This window comes from Myotis daubentonii, chromosome X, assembly GCF_963259705.1.
Source record: "Myotis daubentonii chromosome X, mMyoDau2.1, whole genome shotgun sequence".
Taxonomy (NCBI): Eukaryota; Metazoa; Chordata; class Mammalia; order Chiroptera; family Vespertilionidae; genus Myotis; species Myotis daubentonii.
In genome coordinates, this window is record NC_081861.1 from 9,282,256 (window position 1) to 9,308,237 (window position 25,982).

At 42.8% G+C, this 25,982-nt stretch overlaps 1 protein-coding gene across 2 annotated transcripts in view; it reads right to left on the minus strand.

The window, feature by feature from the left end:
• VAMP7 (vesicle associated membrane protein 7) overlaps nt 1–21,939 on the minus strand; it is a 36,152-nt gene extending 14,213 nt beyond the window's left edge. For both annotated transcript variants that reach the window (XM_059680094.1, XM_059680093.1), the window contains exons 1-5: nt 21,798–21,939; nt 10,077–10,231; nt 6,726–6,783; nt 4,622–4,759; nt 2,578–2,668 (exon numbers count right to left, since the gene is read on the minus strand). In XM_059680094.1, coding sequence (XP_059536077.1) covers nt 2,578–2,668; nt 4,622–4,759; nt 6,726–6,783; nt 10,077–10,222 — 433 coding nt within the window. In that variant the 5' untranslated portion in view covers nt 10,223–10,231; nt 21,798–21,939. The remainder of the gene's footprint in view (nt 1–2,577; nt 2,669–4,621; nt 4,760–6,725; nt 6,784–10,076; nt 10,232–21,797) is intronic.
• Between the last annotated feature and the right edge of the window lie 4,043 nt (nt 21,940–25,982).

The following is a 25,982-nucleotide window of genomic DNA, read 5'->3' on the forward strand; positions in this document are numbered from 1 at the left end:
TAACAAGGAATGAAGTACTGATGCATGCTAACCTCAAAATCATCATGGTAAGTGAAAAAAGCCAAGATACAAAAGACCACATGTTACATGATTCCATTTATACGAAATGTCCAGAAAAGGCAAATCTATATAGACCAGCGGTTCTCAACCTGTGGTTCGCAACCCCTTTGGGGGTCGAACGACCCTTTCACAGGGGTCACCTAAGACCATCGGAAAACACATATATAATTACATATTCTTTTTGTGATGAATCACTATGCTTTAATAATGTTCAATTTGTAACAATGAAAATACATCCTGCATATCAGATATTTACATTATGATTCATAACAGTAGCAAAATTACAGTTATGAAGTAGCAACGAAAATAATTTTATGGTTGGGGGTCACCACAACATGAGGAACTGTATTAAAGGGTCGTGGAATTAGGAAGGTTGAGAACCACTGATATAGACAGACAGGAGGTTAACTGCTGCTTAGGTCTGGAGTTTGAGGGGACTGTAAGTGGGTATAGGATTTCTTTTGGGGGGGTGATGAAAATGTTCTAAAATTGATTGTGGTGATGGTTGCACAACTCTGATTATAGTAAAAACCATTGGACTGAATACTTTAAATGGGTGAATCGTATGGTATGTGAATTGTATCTCAATGGAGCTGTTAAAAAATCAAAGGAAAATGTTTAGAAATGGTTTTGCTACATTTTTAATTTGTTGTTTCTGTTATTCTAAAAATAAACATTTAAAAGGAGTTGATTTAAAAGCTTCATTTTCTAGAAACATGCATCTGTAATCTATATATATAAAATCCTAAGCGACCTGTCAACCATTCGACCAGCTGATCATTTGACCGGTCGCTATAACGTGCACTGACCACCAGGGGACAAATGCTCAACGCAGGAGCTGCCTCCTGGTGGTCAGTGCACTCCCACAGTGGCGTGGCTGCAGTGGTGCGAGTGTCTCCCGCCTCCGCAGCAGCACTACTGAGCTGCGACGGCTGCAGGCACAGGGGGGCTGGGATGAGCAGTAGTGGCACAGCGCCCGGCTCGGGCTGGGGCTCCTCCCTGGCCGCCTGCCACTTCAGACCCCACTGGTGCATGAATGCGTGCACTGGGCCTCTAGTAAATAATGTTATAGTAGTTGGCGGCTTCCACTTTCAGGTAAAATAAATACATTCGTTGACAAAAAAAAAGGGGGAACAAGAGGAAGCTATTTTTTCAAAAGGTTCTCTAGACTGCATCTAGACATATAATTAAAATTAAAATCAATGAAAGGACATCACTTCAAATACCCAAGAGACATACACGTCCAGAACCGCAAAAAATGTTTCTACCTTTTGATTATTAACCCCATTCCTGGGAATTGAGCTTAAGAAAATCATAATAGCCACAAAACCATTTCTAACAGAACTATTATAACACAAACATCTAAATCAGTGCTACCTAAGAGTGTCTGCTACTGCTTTAAGTCTCTAAGCAAACTGTTCAGTCTCACTGAGATTTTCACAGTGACACGTTCTCAATGAAGGGAGCACATCACTGACTTACAGAACCAAAGTGTAAAAAATAAAGACATGACTGGTAACCTATGATATAACTCAATGAAATACTGTATGAACATAAAGTAGACTAACAACAGCCAACAGTCACTCAGCTCTCGCTATGTGCCCGGAACTGTACAAAGTGACTTACATACATTACCTCTTTTTTTCCAGGTATCTTTAGGTTCTATTATCTTTTTTTGCAGATTAGTAAATAAAGCTCAGAGAGGTTAAAGGACTGATCGAGGACTAACAGCAAGTAGGATGTGAAATCAGGCATGTATGACTCCAAATCTTGATCACTATATTATACTGCCTCCATGAAATGGAATATAAACTGTGATTACAACTAAGTATACATGTGGATAAAAAGTTAAAGGAAGAAAAATGGAAAGAAATCTTAGGATGGTGAGACCAAGAATAAATTTTTAAATGCCTTTTTTTTGCCCAGCCGGTGTGGCTCAGTGGTTGAGCGTGGACCTATGAACCAGGTCACGGTTCAACTCCCGGTCAGGGCACATGCCTGGGTTTGGGGCTCAATCCCCTGTGGGGGGCATGCAGGAGGCAGCTGATCAATGATTCTCTCTCATCATTGATGTTCCTATCTCTCTCTCGCCCTCTCTCCCTTCCTCTCTGAAATCAATAAAAAATATATTTTTAAAAAAAGAGCTACAAACCTTCTAAGGAGGTTAAATAGTTATACTTTAAAATATCTACTGATAATATCAGCTATCTGGGTATCTCCAGTCAAAACTGATTAAATTATGCTAAATCCTTGAACTGTTGCAAGGGTGTAGGAAATTAGTCTTGCTAAGCAAACTAACAAATTTAGATTATAGAACAATCATAACTACTAAAAAGAAACCATTCAAACAGTAGACAGTATCATAGGCAAGTAATCTCTGTATCTCAGCTGACAATTAGCTTCCGGTAGTAAGAATAAAGACGTTTGGTTTCAGTCTCTCTAGAATTATTTGACCCTAATCAAGTAATCTATTATCATTTTTGCCCACATTCACATGGACTGTGTCATGAAACATACCTATGTTTCTGACCATGATTCCTTTCAGCTCATCCACTTGGGCTTGGGTCTCCATCACTTTGTCTAGGCCCTTGTTTTCAGAATGATGCTTCTATAAGAAAATAATATTGAACTTATGGTACCCAGACATTATTTATAATAGGAAAACAAAAAGAAGAGGAATGACAATGACAGTACTATAAAATTATGTGTCTATTGATATAAAAAACATGTCAATTCATTTAAACATTGTTACCAGACCTAGGAAAAATCCTACATAATAAAAGGCTAATATGCAAATTGTCCCCTTGACCAGGAGTTCCACTGGGCATTCAACCAGGGGGAATTCCACCAGGGGGCGGGGCCAGCCAGCCAACTACTTGCGGCCCCTTCCCCCCCCCCCGTCGGCCCCGCCCCCAATTGGACCCCCAACCCCAATTAGGGCGGGCCAGCTGGACCCCACCCATGCATGAATTTGTGCACCAGGCCTCTAGTATAAACATAAAAATGCTACCAAATGAAATATGTGTTATAGTATAAAAATGCCCCTTACTCTAAATGAATTAAAGCTAAATGTATTATAATATATCAAATATACATCTGAGACTCTTGGAACAGAAGTAGGGGGTTCAGACTAGGAAGAAAGAAGAACAGAAGACTATAGTTGAGGCAAGGGGGACAGGACAGGGAAAGGGTACACTAAATTGTTCCCCACTACTTGGGTATGATGAGATAGGAGATGGCCCAGCTTCTAGGCATCTGTTGTTATACTGTTGGGATCAAGTTATGCATCCTATTTTGATTGGCTTTTTATAGGAGCTAGAAATGTAAGATACTGATAACAGTATACATTTTGAAATTATCCTAGCAAACAATTATTGAGTGCTTGATATACAATATTCCAGTCACTTAACTGTGCTAAATGCTGAAAGTAGGGGGTATTATTTAATTTGCTCAAAAACTCTATGATGAAGACGCTATCATTATTATAGCCATTTACAGGTAACTATTCAGAGGGTCACACACAGAACTGGAGCTAATGACAACCACCTAAGTTGAAAGTTTGCTGCCAGCTTCCCTTGTTTACTTTTGTCTGTGCATTAGTATGTTTTCTGTTGGTGACATTTTACATAGTTTCACATATATGAATGTTTCCTAGTGGGAAGCCTAAAACAAATCAACTGATTGAATAATAAAGATTTATAACTATTTAAAGGAACTTCATCCCTAGAACAATGCATATTTAGAAGTATAATACTCAAACAGAGCATTAAAGCCTGGCTGGCGTGGCTCAGTGGCTGAGCGTCCACCTATAAACCAGGAGTCCTTGGTCAGTCCCCAATGTGAGCAGTGTAGGAGGCAGCCAATCAGTGATTCTCTCTCATCATTGATGTTTCTATCTCTCTCTTCCTCTATAAAATCAATAAAAAATATTTTTAAAAGCCTCACATTGAGCAAAACAAGAAAAAGAGTACATAATATATTGTTCCATGTATAGGAAATTCTAGAAAAGACAAAACTATAGTGAAAGAAAATAGAGCAGTGTTGCCTGAGGCAGAGTGAGGGAGAGGACTGACTGCAAAGGGGCGGTGAGGGAACTTTTAGATGTTTTTCTATCGGAAAAGGGTGCTATTTCACAGGTGTATACGTATGTAAAACGTCACTGAGCCCACAATTAGGCATGCCTACAGATAAACAGACTTTCAAAGGACTGCTCTGAGTTTCTCAAAAATTAAATTTGTCTCATGGGGTGGTAGAAGGTCACTGAATAAGGGTGAGAGGCCATTTGGCATGTTGAATGGATTTATGCGTTATGTGTAGTTTAAGTAGATGATCTTTAAGGGCCTTCTCAATCCTGAGATACTCTGACTATTATTAACAGAGAATATCACCAACTATTAGCTTTCTACCCTAAAATGACCCCTTTTTGTGAGAGAAATTGTATTATGGTGGCATATAATAACATAATCAGAAAACTGTATTGCAGGTCAGGGTCCTCTATATTCACGGTGCTTTGAGGTAATAAAGATATGAATAAAAATACTAATCGTGAGAAAGATCTTACCAGCTGTGCAGCCAAGACACTTGAGAACTCACTATTCATGGCATAAGGCAGTGCTGTCTGCGCTCTTGAACCATAGGTAGTCTGGAACCGCTTCTTTATCTCATTCAGAAAATTAAAGGCCCGGGAACGTTCAAAATCCTGAAGAGAGACCAACACAGAGTTCAAAAGTAAACAAAAGATGACATAGATGATTAACAACCATAAGAACAGCTAACATTTACTGAGCAATGATTCCATGAGGAAGAACTAACACTGACCTCATTTTACAGATAAGGAAACAAAGTCTCGGGAAAGGTAACTAACTAGCCAAAGGTCAGATAACTGGTAAATGAATGAGCCGAGAGTCCACTCCAAACATGTTTGATTACTGCCAAGTGAAGATAACAGGAACTAGGTGAGCTTCTTGAGAGCAGGAATTGGGGTTTACTTCCTCCATATCTTTCACAGGATCTTTCAGATGGCCCAGCTCAAGGTGTTTAATAAACCCATAATAACAGTACAGTCATTCATAACAAAGATAACACTACTAAGATAAACTTTGAATTGATTTTTTTTCTAATAGTGGTGATACATTTGAAAAGATCAAATGATGTCCTCTTGTCTAGTCCCAGCTAGTCAAAAAGTATTTATATAATATATAAAGACTTACACACACACAGACACACACACACACACACACACACACACACACACACACAATCATAGCTCAATAAATGTAAGACTTAGCTCTAAGAAATTTAGTGATATTTCTCATCTACTCCAAGTCCTTTTACATCTGTCATTTCAGATACAGCTGGATTTTTCAAAATAATTTTTAAAAGTACTGTGAGACCAGGGATAAAAGTCACTGTGGTGACCACTGTGGCTGAAACTTATCTCCACTTCACCAGTTGATTAATCTAAGCCCACGGTTCTTACACTGGGGTCAGTGGTCCCAATTCAAGGGGCCTATGTACTTAGATAGGAAAAAAAACTACACTGTTATTTTCACCAATCTTTAACTTATATTTCAATTTTGAATGTAGGGAACAAACCAGAGTAGTATCATTAGATGGTACCTGCCACCAACAGAAATCTTTTTTTCCCATCTACTATCAGTTCTAAACATCTCCAAATATTGTTATAATAATAAAATTATCATTATTAGTTGTTAGACCCATGGCTAGATCTTGTTAATGAATTCATAAAGAAGCACATACCTTAAAACCTGTGAATACTGTCTTTCAATATTCTTGGTTTACAGTCATGTACTTTATTTCATATTTTAAAACATTCTGGGCGGGGCCCATGAATGTCAGAGGGGATCTGTGACAAAATAAAAGCTAACGCTCATGTCAATTCCATGCCTCTGGTCAGTGATAAATTTATAAATAAGTATGTAGCCTAGTCCTAGCCAATGCTGCATGAAAGGAAGTCTGCTTTGAAAGCAGGGGGAGGGGAGAATGTGCTTTTGGGAAAAGCTTCCTCATTCCTACAATAAGAGACTGGAGAAAACCTAGTCCCCAGCCTCTGGGAACAAATAAGTAAGCGTGTGGCTACATGCAGGCATAGGGGGGATGGGGACTGTGTCTAGGGAGGAGCTGACACTAAGTCACAGACAAAGGACCTTGAGAACATCAAGTTACTGAGCACAGAATTTACAAATACTCAAAAGCAATCTGCCAATGTGAACTACAGCCGATCATAGTGTCTTGTGATTTTCCCAAAGTTCACATACATTACAAAAAAATTCACTAACTATTAATTGGAGGGATGAAATAATTTAATTTACTATTTCAGATAAATTTTGAGAATATTTGACACCAAAGAGTCATAATTATGAACACCAATTCTCACTATACAACAGGATAAATGTAGAAGTTGCAAGAAGTTAAGCTAAAACTCTACCAGAACCAAGCTGATTTGCATATAACCAGATATCAACTCTGCTTGTCATTTGCTGCTTGCTCTATATGATAAATGTAAAGTATACAAAAAATTTCCAGCTATGGACAGTTATATCCATGTCACCTTTACCCACCATAGATATAGATAATTAAGACTAAGAAATGACTCTATTAACAGTACACACAATTAAATAGCAATATGTCCTCAAGTTACTTACATCATCAGTAATACAAAGGTATATAATCCTGTCTTGGCAGATGTAATGAAACAAGTAACTGTAGGATAAAAGATATAAAAGTTATGTGGTTATGTGTAATATCTCTTTCTCTTTTGTCTTTTTCTATGTATAAGCAAAATCGTACTGCTAATGTGACCATATTATTTACAAATACTGTCTATTCTCTCTCTTTCCCTCCCTTATGCATACCTGTTTCTCTCAAGTCAAACTGATAGGAACAAACAAGAAACTAAAGAATGTCTCTACTCGCCCGGCCAGCGTGGCTCAGTGGTTGAGCATCGACCTATGAACCAGGAGATCATGGTTCGATTCCTGGTCAGGGCACATGCCCAGGTTGCAGCTCCATCCCCAGTGTGGAAAGTGCAGGAGGCAGCCGATCAATGATTCTCTCTCATCACTAATGTTTCTATCTCTCTCCCTCTCCCTCCTCTCTGAAATCAATAAAAATATATTTAAAAAATAGAATGTCTCTACTCTAACTATATAGCACAACAGTGTGCACATTTATCCATTAAAATTATAGCTGCACAAGCATAATTAGACTCTTAAGGCTTGGACAAGAGATGACATCTTAGGAGGGACATGTAATGAAGGTGAACCCCCAAAGAGCAATATGGTCTTCTTTGTTGCTTTCTCCTAAGATCTCAAAGCAAACACTTTCTTCTCCCAAATACTCAATGATAACATTTGCTTGGTATCTGCTTTGAAGTCAGTTGCTGGGCTGGGCGATGAGTAAACTCTTCAGTCCCTGCCTTCACAGAGATCACTGAAGGGAGTGACAGAGTGGCATGGCTTAGGTAGGATGAGGAGTTAAAGTTCAGTAGATGGTGCTCTGGGGACATAGAGGAGGTACCTAAGAGAGTTTGGCTAAGGGTAACAGGAAGGATATCCTGGAATAAGTAAGAGATGGCGAGGTGAAGAGTGAGCGAAGTGTTCCCGAGTGAGAGACCAACAAGCATTAAGGGCCTGGAGCACATCATGAGTTTAGGAAACTAAAACGTGTTCATCTGACTAGAGTATAGAGTGTAAGGAAAAAATCAATGGACTGTACAGGTGAGGCTAGAGAAGGGAGCAAATACCAGGTTACACAAGACTTTAAAACCTCACTATGCATTATCCTAAGAACAGTGAACAAGGGGAGAGTGTGATTAGATTTGCAATATAAAAGGATGTTTGGGCCCTGACCAGTGTGGCTCAGTTGGTGGCACATCCCCCTGGATCCCCAGTAGGGGGCGTGCAGGAGGCAGCTCATTGATGTTCTTTTTCTCATCCATGTTTCTATCTCTCTCTCCTTCTCCCTTCCCCTCTCTCTAAAATCAACAAAAACATATATATATATATATATATATATATATATATATATATATATATATATATATATATATATATATATTTTTTTTTAAAGGGTGCTTTGCCTAGTGTGGAGAACTAACTGAAAGGAGGACCAGACAGATTCTCCTGCAATAGAGCAGATGAGAAACAATGAAGGAAATAAACTAAAGTACTGTAGGCGGAAGAAGGGACAAAGAAGAAACAGAACAGAATCTGGTGATTGGCTATTGGAGGTGAGGCAGAGGGATTACTCAACTTTGCCACCTAGATTTCTACCTTGGGCAAGTGGATAGACAGAAGTATCTGTTGAGTTATATTATTTTTAAAAATATATTTTTATTGATTTCAGAGAGGAATGGAGAGAGAAACATCAATGATGAAAGAGAATCATTGATCAGCTGCCTCCTGCACATCCCACACTGGGAATTGAGCTTACAACTTGGGCCTGTGCCCTGACCAGGAATCAAACTGTGACCTCCTGGTTCATAGGTCGATGCTCAACCACTGAGCCACACCGGCCAGGCTTGAGTTATATTATTAATGTTCACATAGAGGCTTCATATGAATTACCCGGAGGTATGGGAAGTCAGGCAAAATGTCTTCCTCCACTGCCTTCCACATTGCCCTACCCAGTGGCTCTGAAACATCTGCTAGTGGTAACCACTTCCTTTTTCTGGAAAGTGCTTTCTCTCTACTAGATTTCCTTGACAGCAGGCTGGCCTAGTTTATGTGGTCGTCTCTTTCCTTCTCTGTTGATGTTTTCCAGCAGCCTCAGCCCCTGCTTTCCTCACACACGCTCCCTGAAGGGCAGCACCCACTCTCATGTTTTGTTGTTGATGTTTGTTTTCGGCTACAGCAATTGTGATGGCTACTCCTAAATCGGACCTCTCTGCCGAGTTCTAGGTCTGCATACGCTACTGTCCACTAGACATATCCAACCAGATGTCCAAAATGGAAGTCATCCTTTTCCCTACAAAATGTATTTCTCCTAAATCACACTTGGGAGTAACTTGGTGCAAAGATAACAAAAGGAAATGAGGGATGGTCCTTGCTATCAAGGGGACAGAGACAAAAGATAAAGATTGTAATTATAATATAGTATTACAATGTGAATAAACCCAGGATTCTACGGAGATGCACAAAAAGGGGGCACCTGACCCTAGCTGGTTTGGCTCAGTAGATAGAGCGTCGGCCTGTGGACTGAAGGGTCCCGGGTTCAATATGGGTCAAGGGAACATGCCTGGGTTGCGGCTCGATCCCCAGTAGGGGGTGTGCAGGAGGCAGCCGAACAATGATTCTCTCTCATCATTGATGTTTTTATCTCTCTCTCCTCCTTTCCTCTCTGAAATCAATAAAAAGGGGGGGGGCACCTGGCCCGGCTTGGAGTTCAGGGGTTTCTAGAAGAAGCTGGGTGGAAGGGCAAAGGGTGGGAATGAGGGACATCTGTAATACTGTCAACAATAAAAAAAAAAATGAAGATAGCCTGGCCGGTGTGGGTCAGTGGTTGGACATCAACCTATGAACCAGGAGGTTGAAGTTCCATTCCCGGTCAGGGCACATGCCCAGGTTGTGGGTTCAATCCCCAGTGGGGGCCATGCAGGAGGCGGCTGATCAATGATTCTCTCTCATCATTGATGTTTCTCTCCCTCCCTCTCCCTTCCTCTCAGAAATCAATAAAAATATATTTTAAAAAATATTACATATCTTATCTGTATCAAGTTTCACATATCCTAGAGCTCTATAACAAAGTCATTTTTACATCTCACATTTCCTTTTCTTTCTTTAAAATATTAAATCACTTCAAATGATAGAATAAAATAATTATAAGTTAAATTTATAATTAATAGAAATTGACATGTTCTAAGCTGGTAAAGGTTACTGTTCTGTCAGATTATTCAAATGATCTGCTAAGAAGTTTCTTTCCTAGTTTTATGCTGTCCTGACTACAATAATAGAATTCACTTCTTTCACCCTTCACCCAGGCAGAGCAGAACTCACCTGCCATGTGAGTATGTTAGTTTGTTGTTTTCAGAAGGAATCTTAGCCAGAATCTGCTCCGTCACCTCCAGGAAGTTTCCTCCGCACCAAGCATGTTTGGCAAGGATGGTAGTTCCTCTGGCCACAACAGCAAAAAGAATGGCCATGGTTTTAATCTATCAAAGGGAAAAAAGGCACAAGACTTAGAATATTTCTTTGATATGATCTTTCAAAAGTAACTTAATATCATTTATCAGCATCTGCCTGAAGACAGTATTGACCAAGACATTATAACATTAAATGTAACAGACTTAATTACAGGCTTAACAAGAGCGTCAACCTATGAACCAGGAGGTCATGGTTTGATTCCTGGTCAGGGTACATGCCTGTGTTGCGGGCTCAATCCCTAGTAGGGGATGTGCAGGAGGCAGCCGATCAATGACTCTCTTTCATCACTGATGTCTCTCTCTCTCCCTTCTTTGAAATCATTAAAAATATATTTGAAAAGGATCAAAATCTTGTATAAGCTTAAAACCTAAACCATGCTGATATGCACACATATATAGACGCTAAAGGCCCAGTGCGGGAGATTCGTGCACTTGGGGGGTCCCTCAGGCTGGCTTGTGCCCTCTCAAAGTCCGGGAGCCCTCAGGGGATGTCCGACTAACGGCTTAGGGGAGCAGGCCTAAGCCATCAGTTGGACAATTTGCATATTAGCCTTTTATTATATAGGACTAGAGGCCCAGTGCACAAAAATTTGTGCACTCGGGGGAGGGGGGTCCCTCAGCCTGGCCTGTGCCCTCTCGCAGTCTGGGACCCCTCGGGAGATAACGACCTGCTGGCTTAGGCCTGCTCCCGGGTGGCAGAGGGCAGGCCCAATCCCTAGGTGCAGCCCCTGGTCGGGCTCAGAGCAGGGCCGATTGGGGAGTTGGGGCGCCGCCCCATCATGCACAGAGCAGGGCGGATCGGGAGGTTGCGATGCCACCCTCAGTCACGCTCAGGGTAGAGCCGATCAGGGGGTTGGGGGGCTGCCACTCTCACACTCAGGGCAGGGCTGATGGGGAGGTTATGGCTATACCCCGTCACACACAGAGCAGGGCCCGTGGGGGGAGGGGGGGTTGGGGCGCCGTACCCTGTCACACACAGAGCAGGGCCGATCAGGGGGTTGGGACGCCGCACCCTGTCACACACAGAGCCGCAGGGCGATCAGGGGGTTGGGGAGCTCCCCCCTATCAGGCACAGAGCAGGGCTGATCAGGGGGTTGGGGCACCTTCCCCTGTCACAAACAGAGCAGGGCAGATAGGGAGGTTGTGGCCCTGCCCCCTGTCACACACAGAGCCGCAGGGCGATCAGGGGGTTTGGGTGCTGCCCCCTGTCACGCTGATCCCGGTGCCGGGAGGCCTCGCGGCTCCGCTGATCCTGGTGCTGGGAGGCATATTATCCTTTTACTATATAGGATAGAGGCCTGGTGCATGGGTGGGGGCCAGCTGATTTGCCCTGAAGGGTGTCCTGGATCAGGGTGGGGGTCCCCACTGGGGTGCCTGGCCAGGCTGGATGAGGGGATGATGGCTGTTTGCAGCTGGTCACACATCCTTCAGGGTGGGCGTCCTCACTGGGGTGCCTGGCCAGTCTGGGTGAGGGGCTGAGGGCTGTTTTCAGGCTGGCGGGTGACTGAAGCTCCCAACTGCTCCTTTTTTTCTTTTAATTCTGGGCCAGCTTTAGCTCTGGCTCCAGCTCTGAGGCCTCTGCTGCTGAAAGCAGGTATCTGGTTTGTTTGGGTTCTATAATCGAAACACTGTATCAACTCCAGCTCTGAGATCCCGGCTGGCTGAAAGTAGGTTTCTGGGGTTTTGTTTAGCTTCTATATTTGTAACAATGTTTCAAACTGCAAGCTCAGAGGCTGGCAAGGCAGGCGGAGAATGTTGGAGTCCTCTGTCACTGAAGCAAGCAAGCCTCATGTTAGCTTCAAGCTGCCTGGCTGCCGGCCGCCATCTTGGCTGGCAGTTAATTTGCATATTGCCCTGATTCGCCAATGGGAAGGGTAGCGGAGGTATGGCTAATTACCATGTTTCTCTTTTATTAGATAGGGTAGAATACCAAATAATACATATATGCAAATAATACATATATGTATGTGTGTATACAAGGTGATGTATATGTGATACACACACATATACCTTACATTGATGGATAGGTTGCATTTGTAAATTATACAGCACAAATTTGTATCACCCTTTAAAAAGTGATGACCACAGATATCAAAGGGACATAAAGATGTCTTCACCCTTTAATGCAATAATATCATCCTGAAAATTTATCCTTGGGAAGTAGTTCAACAGAAGTTAGACTCTAGATTCCTAAAGATACCTATTAACAATAACCCATATTGTAAAACTTTAGACAATAAAGAGAAATAATAGCCCATATTTATTAGGTGCTTACTATGTGCTAGGCACCATTTTAAGCATTTTACCAATATTAGCTCATTTAGCCCTCACATCAATGAAATTATGCACTATTATGAAACGTACATTAAAATGAAGAAACTGAACTATAGATGACTTACATAATTTGCCCAAAATTACAGAGCTAGGAAGTGATAAGAGTTGGGATTTAAATCCAGGCACTATGGCTCTAAAAGCCACAATCTTATCCCCTATACTAGTAGGTATACTGCCTCTATTAGAAAGGCATTAATTACCCATAACAGAAACAAAGTGAAAACAAGCAACATTCCATAGGAGAGGAGTGCTTCTTTAAATTATGCTTCAGAAACAAAGCATTTCTAAAACAATGCAGCATGCGTTTAAGATTATTTTTCTCATATTGATGACTTTGTAGCACTGCGTTCCTCCATGACAGCCCAGTTTGTCTTATCTAATGCTATACACTTATAAAAAGGGATGCAAAAAATGCCTTCCTAGTCTTCAACTAACTCTTCAACCTAATGCTGTTTGTTATGTTCAGTTTCATCCCATAAGCCAGTGCTTCTCACACTGCAGTGAATGAGTCATCTTAGGTGGCAGAGTAAGCGTCACTTGTTAAAATTTCATATTCTTGGCAGTATCCCCTGCAATTCTGATTCAGTAGGCCTGATGTGGGGCCTCGAATATGTGTCTAATACAAGCCTGCCTGGATGCAGGTGATTCATACAGCCGCATTTTGTGAAACACAGCAACAGATATAAAGTGCTTGACGTCAGGGCAGACCCCGATTCCTTCTTGGAATCCTAGCCCCAAAGGATAGCACACAGACAGAGGTGCTCTTCTGTCTCTTGAACTTGTCTTCTCATTCCACTCTCTAAATGAGGGTGTTCCCCAGAGTTATGTCCTCAGCCATCTTCTTTCTGGATTTCTCCTTATAATATGGAGCAAGTTATAATGTCTCAATCACTTTTCATGTTATATCCCTCAATTCTAAAAACCTCAATTGGCCCTAGCCCATTTGGCTCAGTGGATAGAGCGCCAGCCCGTAGACTGATGGGTCCCGGGTTCAATTCTGGTCAAGGGCACATACCTCTCTGGCAGGCCCAACCTCTAGCCCTGGTCGGGGAGCATGTGGGAGGCAACCAATGGATATGTCTCTCTCACATCAATGTATCTCTTTCTGTATCACTCCCCGTCCCTTCCACTCTTTCTAAAAATCACTGGAGAAATATCCTTGGGAGAGAATTAACAACAGGAAAATAAATAAAAATTAAAGCAGTGTTTCTGGGGAAAAAAAGTAAAAAAAAAAAAAAAATCTCAACTGACCCTGTAACATTCTCCAAATATTACTCCATTTTAAAAATCATCATCTACACACTCTCTATGCTTCTATACCTCCTTTGAACTGTCTAACTTACTATATTCTGGCTTTTGTCCTCAACACTCCATAAAACCGTGCTTGCTAAGATCACCAACTGCCTCTCTGTTGCAAAATTTAGTGGTAACTTCTCTATTCTCACTTCACTTGACCTCCCAGAACAGTCAACACCGTGGTCTAAACCCTCTTTCTTGAAATTCTCCTACATGTCTGGTTCTCCTGTCATCTTGCTAGTCCTCCTCCTCTAGTTTACCTCTAAATGTTGAATTTCCACAGGGATTGGTTCTGCACTCTTATCCCTAGATGAGCTGACCTAGACCTGCCATTTATTTGCTGAAGACACATTGCCTGCAAGAAACAAAACAGTTCTGGCTGCTGTGGCTCAGTTCGTTGAGCGTTGTCCCATACACCAAAAGGTGGCAGTTGGATTCCCAATCAGGGTGCATACCTAGGTTGCGGGTTTGATCTAAGGTCGAGGCGTGTGTGGGGAGCGGGGGGGGGGGGGGGGGAGGGCAACCAACCAATGTTTCTCTCTCTCTCTAAAAAAATTTTTTTTTAAGAAACAAAACAAAGCAGAAAAAAGCAAAGGCACACCAAAATTGAGGGAAAACCAAAGATAAAACCCAAGATGCAACAAATAGATGAGGGAAAGGTAGATGAACAGGGATCTACAAAGAAGACTGGGGCCCGGTCCATGTGGTTCAGTGGTTAGGCATCAACCTATGCACCAGGAGGTCCTGGTTTGATTCCTGGTCAGGCACGTGGCTGGATTATGGGCTCGGTCCTCAGTGTGGGACATGCAGGAGGCAGTCGATCAATGATTCTCTCCCATCATTGATGTTTCTACCTCTCTGAAATACATACATACATACACATACATACATACGTACATACGACTAGGAAAATGAAAGGAAAGTCAGAAGGGCGTGGTGGCCTGGAAGCCAAAGGGAAAGAAAGCTTCAAGAAGAACAAGTGTCAGCTCCTAGCTGTGTTCACTGATGCACAGTATGATGTCTCTAAAACAGTCACTGAACTTTTATAACGAAGGAGGTCACTGGTTAGGGTCAAAGAGAAACAGAGATGAAGAATCATATGGTTCCTGACATACAGAGACAGAAAAGTAGCAGCCTCAGTCCCTTAGCCGCTGGAAGAAGAACACTGAGTTTGGCAACTATACAAAAACATCCAGTGTCTTAGTGGACCCTAAGTTCATTATGAACTGACATGAGGTAATTGCTTAAAAAGCATATGTAATCTTAAATTACATTTAGAGACAGGGTATCTTGATCTCTTTAAGTACTACTGCCATTGTACTCTGTGGTAGTTAGAACACAAGTGGAATACTGAGTTCAGTTCTGGGTATAGTATTTCAAGATTGCACGGAAGGGCAACAGTATGGGCGAGAGACCTGGAGATTGTATCACTTAAGAATGGCCAGAGGAACTAGAAATCTTTCACAAGAAAAAGAGAAGACTTAGAGCAGTGGTTCTCAACCTTCCTGATGCCGCGACCCTTTAATACAGTTCCTCATGTTGTGGTGACCCCCAACCATAAAATTATTTTTGTTGCTACTTCATAACTGTAATTTTCCTACTGTTATGCATCGTCATGTAAATATCTGATATGCAGGATGTATTTTCATTGTTACACATTGAACATAGTTAAAGCATAGTGATTAATCACAAAACAATACGTAATTATGTATGTGTTTTCTGATGGTCTTAGGCGACCCCTGTGAAAGGGTCATTCGACCCCCAAAGGGGTCGCGACCCACAGGTTGAGAACCGCTGACTTAGAGGGACTATGACAGCAGTCTTCGAGTTGATATAAAGTACAGTCACTTGGAACAGGGCGCGTTACTCGGATTATTAACTAAGAACAATGGATATCAGTTACAGGGAAGCAGTGTTTTAGTCAATAAAAGCAGTCCTCAATTTAAAAATGCCTGACGGCTAAACACTGAGTACATAGCAACAAACTACTTTCCTCTCACATGTCACTAATAGGAATTTCTTACTCTCTCCTATACTGCTAAAAACCCCACCTATCACCCGGCCAGTGTGGCTCAGTAGTTGAGCGTTGACCTATGAACCAGGAGCTCACAGTTCGATTCCCGATCAGGGCACATGCCCAGGTTGCAGGCTCAATCCCCAGTGTGGGGCATGCAAAAGGCAGCCAATCCATGATTCTCTCTCATCATTGATGTTTCTGTCTCTCTCCCTCTCCCTTCCTCTCTGAAATCAATAAAAATAATTTTTTTTAAAAAAAACCCACCTATCATCCAGTCTCACCTGACCCCACTGTAATCCCTTGCAATATAACCCGTAATGTCTGAATGAGTATTGGGATCATAGAAACAACTGTGACAAGAATAATACTGAATTTGAAATCAGAAAACCTGGCTCTGCTAATTATCAGCAGTTAGTGAATGTCCAATACACCATAGAGTGCTATTCAAATATATTTAAGAAGAAAAAGAATGAAAACATAAGCTAGAGAGAGAAAAGAAGAAAAAAAAGATAATCCTATATAATAAAAGCCTAATATGCAAATTGATTGGATAGCAGAACAACCGGTGGAATGACCAGTTACTATGATATGCACTGAACACTAGGGAGCAGATGTTCAATGCAGGAGCTGCTCCCAGCCCGTAGGCCCCAGGTCAGCCAAGATGGGTGCCAGTGACCACCTCCCCCGCCCCCCCCGCCACCGATCGCCCCACAGAGGGAGGCAACCAGTGGTGGTGGGGGGGGGTGGGGCTGACGAGCAGGGTGTGCCAGGCTGACCAAGGTGGGTGCCAGCAGGGGCCCCCCACTCGCCCCACTGGTTGCTCCACAGATCAGCCCTGATCGCGGGACAGGCTTAGGGACCCTACCCGTGCACGGATTTCGTGCACCAGGCCTCTAGTGGAATATAAAGGAAAGCCCTGTCTCACCATTCTTCCCTGTTCTCTTATTCTCTGCTTGCTTAGTCCCACAGCCATCATCCCAATTCTACTCCATTCCTGCTAAGAATTGTGTATGAGTTTCCTGTGGACCATTTAAAAAAGTGCAGAAAGTATTAAGGCTTAAAACAATTTCAGAAGCCTAAAATCAAGATGCTGACAGGGCCATGCTCCCTCTGAAATCTGTAGGAGAAAATCCTTCCTTGTCTCTTCCTAGCCTCTGATGCTTTGCTGGCAACCCATGGCGGCAGCTGAAGCACTCAGTCTCTGCCTCCATAGTCAAACCGTCCATGTTTTCACATAGTATTCTCCGTGTATCTTCTCTCCTTACAGGGATACCTACTCCAGCCAGGCCCACATGGCTCAGTGGTTGAGCATCGACCTATGAACCAGGAGGTCATGGTTCGGTCCTGGTCAGGACACATGCCTGGGTTGTGGGCTTGATCCCCCGTGTGGGGCGTGCAGGAGGCAGCCGATCAATGATTCTCTGTCATCATCGATGTTTCTCTCGTTCTCCCTTCCTCTCTGAAATCAATACAAATATATTTTTTAAAAAGGATACCTACTCCAGTATGACCTCATGTTAACTTACAGCTTAATTACTATAACTTCAAAGACCCTACTTCCAAATAAGATCCCATTCACAGGTACCAGGGGTCAGGATTCAACATATCTTTGTCGAGGACACAATAAGCCCCCACCTTAGAGATTAACCATTCCCTCCAAATCACTTCTACTCTCTCTTCCACATATGCACATCACCCAAACCTGCCTCCCTTTCCTCTCCAAAACCTCTATTCATCTCTTTCCTTACTTATGTAAGAGTCCTTACAGCAGTGGGTGAGAAGTGCAACCTCCCATAGTTTGGAGTTAGAACAGGACTGTTTCTACAGCCTAGAAGTTTCCAAGGAAAGGACATTTTTGTTCCAGTTGCTACGATTCCCCCAAAAAGAAAAAATATATGCTATGGGGAAATCCAAATGAGAAATCTCGATGCAGTTTTGTGTTTGTTTGTTTGTTGTAGAAGAATTATTATAAATTGTGGTGAAAGTCTTTAAGTCCATTAAAATAAAGGTTAAATAAGATGCTACTGGTTGGCATACCAATAAAAACATCACAAGTAGCATTGTTTATAGAGGAAACTGCATCCAGAGTGTCAAACAATAATCTTGCAAAGGAACCTGAGGAATATATGTATTTGTAAGTACGGGACCACCTATATTTGTAAAAAAATTGCTAACAAAATAGCACAGCAATGATGCAAATGCTCCTCCCCCGTGGAGGCATCTTCAAGAGGAGGTTGAAGAGGTTCAGATAACTGATGAGGAGAAAAAGCCATCTCAGTGTTTCTCACACTCCAGTCTATGTGTTCTGAGAAATTTTGAAATTCTGTATTTTTACTTTGATAAAATTTAAAAATGTATGCCCTAGCCAGTTTGGCTCAGTGGATAGAATGTCAGCCCGTGAACTGAAGGGTCCCGGGTTCAATTCTGGTCAAGGGCATATACATGGGCTGCAGGCTCGATCCCTGGCCCTGGTCAGGGTGCATGCAGGAGGCAACCAATCAATGTCTCTCTCTACAATCAATGTTTCTCTGTCTCTCCCTTCCACTCTCTCTAAAAAAATCAACAGAAAAATATCCTTGGGTGAGGATTAAAAAAAAGAAATTTAAGCCTGGCCAGTGTGGCTCAGTGGTTGAGTGCCAACCTATGAATCAGGAGGTTGAGGTTCGATTCTCAGTCAGGGCACATGCCCGGGTTGCAGGTTTGATCCCCAGTGTGGGGCATGCAGGAGCCAACGGATTGATGATTCTCTCTCATCATTGATGTATGTCTGTCTCTCCCTCTCTGAAATCAATAAAAAATAGTTTTTAAAAATTTAAAGATGTATATGAATATTCTGGATCATTGACTTGTATACCTTATAAATGAGTGATGGCACACAACGCAGTGCTCCATTTGCATTATAAGGTCCCTAAAATGACAATGCTTAATTTTTAATGCAATGGAAGCATGTCTGGCAGCTCTTAGGTTGGCATATCCTAAAATCATAACTCAAGCACTCTTGAATTTCTGTTGTGCTTTTATAATCAGTTATAAAGATGAAATGTATCTTTCACAGTAACAATTTACAATGGAAAGATATCTGCACTGAAAAAACTTAAGAATTGAGACTTTCAGCTGACATTCGGAAAATGACAATGTGGCAGAATAACAAGGACAGGTATGTTTTCTCAGGCTAAGGAGAAAATACTATAATACTCCAAGATGTGCTTGTACAAAGTGGAAACCAAATGGTACAATAATGTGCTATATAAATAAAGGCTGTCCACCTGTCCAAACAGAAAAAAGGGGGAAGGATTAACTCATTACATATCACATGGTAATGATTAACCCGAAATAAAAAGTATTCTATATCATTATTTATATTATTGCAAGGGGATTGATCTATTATGGAATGGTCCACATTTGGTTAATGAGAAGGTTTAGGGCTATGTCTAATGGCCTCATATAAAGAAGGTCTTGTGTAAGTTAAGTAATTTGAATTGCATAAAGTAGTTTTTCTATTTCAATTCAACACGTATGTTCTGAAGGTTTACTATGTGGCAGTCAATGTAGTAGACACAATATGAAGATGACTAAAAAAAAGACCTCTACACTCAAGGGAGGCATAGTACAATGGGGAAGACAGACAAATCAATGCAATAAAATGTAATCTACACTAATAAAAGAGAAAGATGCAAATTGACTGTACCTCTGTGACACCCACCAGCCAATCAGGAGTGGGTATGCAATGATAGTGGGTTAATTTGCATACATAGCGGCTGAGTGGCCAGGGGTGGGGCAGGACGCTTGCATCCGCCATGACGACGACGCAGGCATTCCGCACGGCCCTAGCCGCTCTGGGCCTCTGGCCAGCATGGGAAGGCGGAAAGGCAGTGCTGGCAGCCAGGGGAAGGAAGGCCCATTCTTGCACGAATCTTCGTGCATCAGGCCTCTACTGGTAATATAAGAATGTACACAACTGTTCAGGAGATTTCTTAAAAATCTGTGTTTACCACACCTTGACTAAGAAAAAAAGAATGCAGATGTCAGCCTACGTATTGGGAAATTTCTCAGTATACTGTTACAACTATTTCTCCTTGAGAGGGAGGTCAAATTGTCTATTTTATCTTCACTAGGTTCTCAGTGTCCAGCACAGTGCCTGGCATATACTATTCCCTGAAGTATTTTGGACACTAAGCACGATTTGGTTTTAAACATATTATATCCCTAGCTGGTTTGGCTCAGTGGATAGAGTGTCGGCCTGAGGACTGAAGGGTCCCAAGTTCAATTCCAGTCAAGGGCATGTACCTCAGTTGCAGGCTCAATCCCTGGCCCCATCCAGTCCAGGTGCCTGGGAGGCAACCAATCGCTGTGTCTCTCTCCGATCAATGTTTCTCTCTCTCTGTCTCTCCTCATCCCTTCCACTCTCTCTAAAAATCAATGGGAGCCCTGGCCTGTTTGGCTCAATGGATAGAGCATCGGCCTGTGAACTGAAGGGTCGCAGGCTCGATTCCAGTCAAGGGCACATGCCCGGGTTGTGGGATCAATTCCCAGTGTGGGGTGTGCAGGAGGCAGCTGATAAATGATTCTCTCTCATCATTGATGTTTCTCTCTCTCTCTCTCCCTCTCCCTTACTCTCTGAAATCAATAAAAATATATTATATAAAAAATCAATAGGAAAAAATAAATATACTATAAATGATAGATAACTTTATTAGTAGGATCTGGCAAAAAGAATGTTTCAGTTACCAACTATCTCCCTAAGTAAGATAAAGCAATTGATCTGACACTAATCCATCCCCCAACTCTTTCCTCTGGGTCTGAGGCGGAAACAAACCAACGACAGATAAACCACCAATTCTGATGTAATAACCTTGAAGGAGACAGAAGAGTGAAGAACAGACGTTGATATGAGAGAGGAAAAGAAGAAATATTTATGAAAAGCCTTAAGTCTAGTCATAGCTCAAGACTGTTCTTGTTGGTATTATAAATATTCTTTTTGGGTGATGCTCTTAGACCCAACCCAATCGCTCTGACTTTCTCAGAACAGTAGCCTACCCTGTCAAGTCAACCACTTGTTTTATGTTACACTGACTACCACTGCCACCATATAACATGATCTTAATTATTCTTCTTTGTTCCCAAACATGTAAGCTACTGAGAGTAGCGATCTCCTATGTTTTGTTTCCAGCTATATCCCTTGCACTTAGAAGAGTGTCTAACACAGAATAGCTGTTCAAGAAGTGCTCTCAGACACAGCTATTCAAAGGGAAAGGATGTCCCAAACATGACAGTATCCTCTGGGATCATGGATGGGACAATGGAGGTACAGGTAGTTGAGAAAAATTAATAAGACAGAAAAGGGTTTGACAACTGACTGGGGTGTTTTGAGGGAGGGAGATGTAAAGCATGTACCAGAGGAGCTATTACATGGTCAGAGTTTGTTAAATATTGGCCAATAATAACAACATCATACATGTCTGATGTTGAGAAAACAGTGGGTGGAAATAAGAGTTCCCAACCGAACTGAAGAAGAAGAGTGTCAACACTGCGGGGGTGGAGGACGGGCTCGCGGAGGGCTAGAGACCCACCTAGGAGCCCAGGATGAGGATGAGAAGCAGAAAGTGACGTCAGAAAACCAAGGGCGTCAAGGGGAGTTTTCAGAAAACTCAAGAGATGTCGAGAGATTCAATGCCAGCTTAATTAAATTTGTCATCTGGCCCCCTGCTGTATGTGACGCATTCTGACACTCTTTATCTCGCGGCCTTTTCAGTGGCGTAACACTCACTTCGCCAAAACTGTACCCGGCTGACAAAACTGTCGACGACAGAGAAGCCCAAGTCACCCTAGCACTGCCTCCTCTTTCTACCCGGGCACGTCCGGGTCCACATCTCTGCCCTCCCTCCGCTGTCGCTCCCCGCCTTCCGCCGAGCGCCCCGCTCCGTTTACCTGTCCGGACGCCCCCTGAGAGCGCGCGGGCTCCGGACGGTGGGGCGCAGTTCAGCGGAGGGTCTTTAACTCCCGGCTCCCAGAGAAGGCTGGGACCGGACGCCGCCAGCTTCCGGGTACGGAGCCCCGCCCGCGCGCGGCCTCTTGGGAATGTGAGTGCTCCTCCAATAGGAGCGGGTGGAGGGGTGGGGCCTGTGCGTTCCCAGCCGCCGCACTTCCCAGGAGCCACACTGCATTCTGGGAGTGGTAGTGCGGACTGGGTTATAGCCCTGGTCTGTCACATGTTCAGTCAATAACTTGCTTAAAGGACGTCAAGCACTATTTCTCCAGGAAAACGAGAGGATGCGGTGTCACAAAGCGTCTACCAGCATTGAGTGGGCGGGATAAATGAAGAGCCAATCTTGTCCCACCAACTGCCTGCTTAGTCTCAACAGGTAATGTACATACATATAAAGTAGAATTCATTTGGCAGGGACTCTCTCTAATTTACCCACAAAATTTTCTAACCTCTTTGGAACCTTCTGGTGAGGACCTGCTTCCTTTATCCCATTCTTTTGCAATAAAAACTACTGCTGCTACTACTACTCTACTTAAAAATTTTTAAATTGATTTCAGAGAGGAAGGGAGAGGGAGAGAGAGATGGAAACATCAATGATGAGAGAGAATGGGATTGAGCCCACAACCTGGGAATCTAACTGGGACCTCCCGGTTCATAGGTCAATGCTCAACCACTGAGCCACCCCCTGGCTGGGCACTATTACTTTACTTTGATTTAAGCTCCCCCATCTGCTTTTACATCCCCATTCCCTTTTGCCAACTCTGAGTCTAGCTCCACTGATGAATCTTTTTGTCTCCTGACTTTTCAATGGTTCCCTGCTAATTCACTTTTTCTTATCAACACTTAAAGGCTGTAAAAGTTTCTCTCATCTAAAATATTCCTCAACCCACACCCTCCAAACCTCTTACACACACAGACTTAAACTTGTGGTCTTTCTTCCACTTCTCCTTTCTAGTCAAAATTCTCAAAACAAATAGACACTTTTCAACCATTATCATACCTCGATTCTGCAGGGCTTTGCATAGATTATTCCCTCCTCCTTGAAATCTTAGTTCCAGCTGCTTTAACAAAATACCACAGATCCGAAGGCTTAAACAACAGAAATTTATTCCTCACAGTTTGGGAGGCTAGGAAGTTTCAGACAAGGTGCCAGTACGGTTAGGTTCTGGTGAGGACCTGCTTCCCAGCTTGCAGAGTGCTCTATTCTTGCTGTATCCTCACAAGGCAGAGAGATATCCTCACTTACACATCTATTACAAGGGCACTAATCCCATTCATGAGGGCTCCACCCTCATGATCTAATTACCTTCAAAGGCCCCACCTCTAAATACCATCACTTGATAATTTGGGCTCAAATCTATAAATTTGTATGGGGAGCACAAACATTTACTTCATAGCACCCTCTAGTCGCTTAGCTCTTTCTAAGATGTTGCATTCCCCCGGTTTCTCTCTCACTTCTGTGGCAGTTTCTCATTTTCCTTTGAAATGTTCATGTTCCATAAGACTCTGCCCTAGACTCTTTTCTTTTCTTACTCGTCACACTTTTTTGGGTGATCTTAACTATCACCATTGCTTTAGTTGTCAGTATGCTGATTATTCCCACATATAGGAAGACCAGACAGAACTCCTGTGAGACTGAAATATCTAATGACAGCTAGGCATCTCTTTCAGGCACCTAAAACTTAATAGTATTCAGTTGGCCTAATACATGTCTACTCTCCCCTCTCCCATAACCTGCTCCTCCTCCTCTAATCCCATTCCAGTGATTGGCACAACCATGGAATCAGTTGCCCACACTAGGAAACTGGGTATCATTTTACCCCTCACTGTTCACTTCCAATAACCAAGTCATTAATTCTATTTCCTAAATATTTTACTTTCAAGCTTCAGTTTTCTTATCTTTATAACTAGGGGCCTGGTGCACGAAATTCGTGCACTGGGTGTGTGTGGGGCGGAGTGTCCCTCAGCCCAGCCTGCCCCCTCTCACATACTGGGAGCCCTCAGGCGTTGACCCCCCATCACCCTCCAATCGCAGGATCGGCCCCTTGCCCAGGCCTGACGCCTCTGGCCTAGGCGTCCGGCCCGGGCAGCAGGGACCTGCAGCTGCAGCGGCCCCACGATCGTGGGCTTCACATTAGGCCCAGGCAAGGGACCCCTAGCTCCTGGGACTGCCAGCTTCGACCGTGCCCAGCTCCCATCGCTGGCTCCACCCCTACTTCCTGCTATCACTGGCCAGGGTGGAAAAGGCCCCTGATTCTCCGAACATGGCTGGGGGGCAGGGCAAAGGCGGCCCCAGGGCCGCCTTTGCCCTGCCCCCCAGCTCTTAGCTCCCCCCTGGGTTTCCGATCACTGTCAGTGGCAGGGGGCTTCTTCCTGCTTTCCCTTTAGCCTCCCTGCATTGTGCCTACATATGCAAATTAACCGCCATCTTGTTGGCAGTTAACTGCCAATCTTAGTTGGCAGTTAATTTGCATATAGCCCTGATTAGCCAATGAAAAGGGTAGCTCGTACACCAATTACCATTTTTCTCTTTTATTAGTGTTGATGTGGTTGAGTGTCGACCTATGAACAGGAGGTCATGGTTCTATTCCCGGTCAGGGCACATGTCCAGGTTTTGGGCTCCATCCCCAGTGTGGGGCATGCAGGAGGCAGCCAATCAATGATTCTCTCTCATCATTGATGTTTCTATCTCTCTCTCCCTCTCCCTTCCTGTCTGCAATCAATAAAAATATATTTTAAAAACAAATAAATAAAATGAGGAAAATAATGGTGTCTATGTTCAAGGATTATTGAATGCTTAATAAGCAGTCATGCCAGGCAGAGGGTAAGCACTCAAGGATAAGTATTTATTAAACAAGCATTGTGTTTGTCATTAGTTCTCCTTCATTAGATCTTAATAATGATAGCCAGCATTTACTTTTATGTAGTTTATATTTAGCGATAAATAAAAGGGGGGAAAACAAAACATGGTGAGATAGTTTGTGCAAGTTACCCCCACTCCATTCCTCAGTATTTTTCCAAGCATGACACAATAGAGTACTGATTACGAGGCACTATGCACATGGTTCTACTCTAACGTGTACAGGATATACTATATCTTAGTTATTGTTACCAGCTCTGGATGAGCTATCAAGAAACAAAAGTACATTAGGAGAATCATGACTAAAATGATCTGGACACTAGAAATCAGAATTAATGTCTCTGTGCCTATTGTATCTTCTTCACCACCTGCTCTTCTCACTTGAGATTACATCTAAAACAAAATCTCTTCACTTCAAAATCCTACTTAAAACTTTCATAATGGGGATAATGTCCAAGATGAAGGCTTCCATGAACTGACCTCTCACTATCTCTCCTGCTTTATATTCTGCTTCTCTCACCAACACATCCTGTGTTCAAGTTTGCTCCTGTATTATGGTATTCACTCATCCATCCATTCATCCACCCATTCATACATTCCTTCAACAAATGTATACTAAGTACCTACTGTGAGCCAGCCTTGTTCTGGACACTGGAGATAAACAGTGAATGAGAAAGACAATGTCCTTGCCTATATAGAGTTAGCACCTCATTACCATGCTCTTCCAGGCCTCAGTGCCTTTGCACATGCTGTCTCCCCTGTCTAAATCTTATTTATTCTTCAAGACCTAGCTCAAATATCACATCTTCATTTTCTAGCAAAGTATATGCTTCTTTTCTCAACTTTATCCACCCTCTGCAAAGGCTTACTTTTCATATTAATATTAGTTTTTATTAAATACTGAGAGAGACAGCATAATATCTTAGAAAGAGAATGAGCTTTAGAGCCTAAATTATTCCACATTGTCTCCTAAAGTAATATCATCTATGTTCTTTTTTTTTTCTTTTTCTTTTTTTTATTGCTTACAGTATTACAAAGGGTATTACATATGTGTCCCTTTTTCCCCCCCGCCCTTGACAATCCCCTGGCCTCCCCTACCCCCCAGTGTCTTATGTCCACTGGTTATGCTTATATGCATGCATACAAGTCCTTTGGTTGATCTCTTACCCCCCTCCCTCCTGCCCCCCAACCCTCCCCGGCCTTCCTGCTGCAGTTTGACAATCTGTTTGAGGCTGCTCTGCCTCTGTATCTATTATTGTTCAAAAGT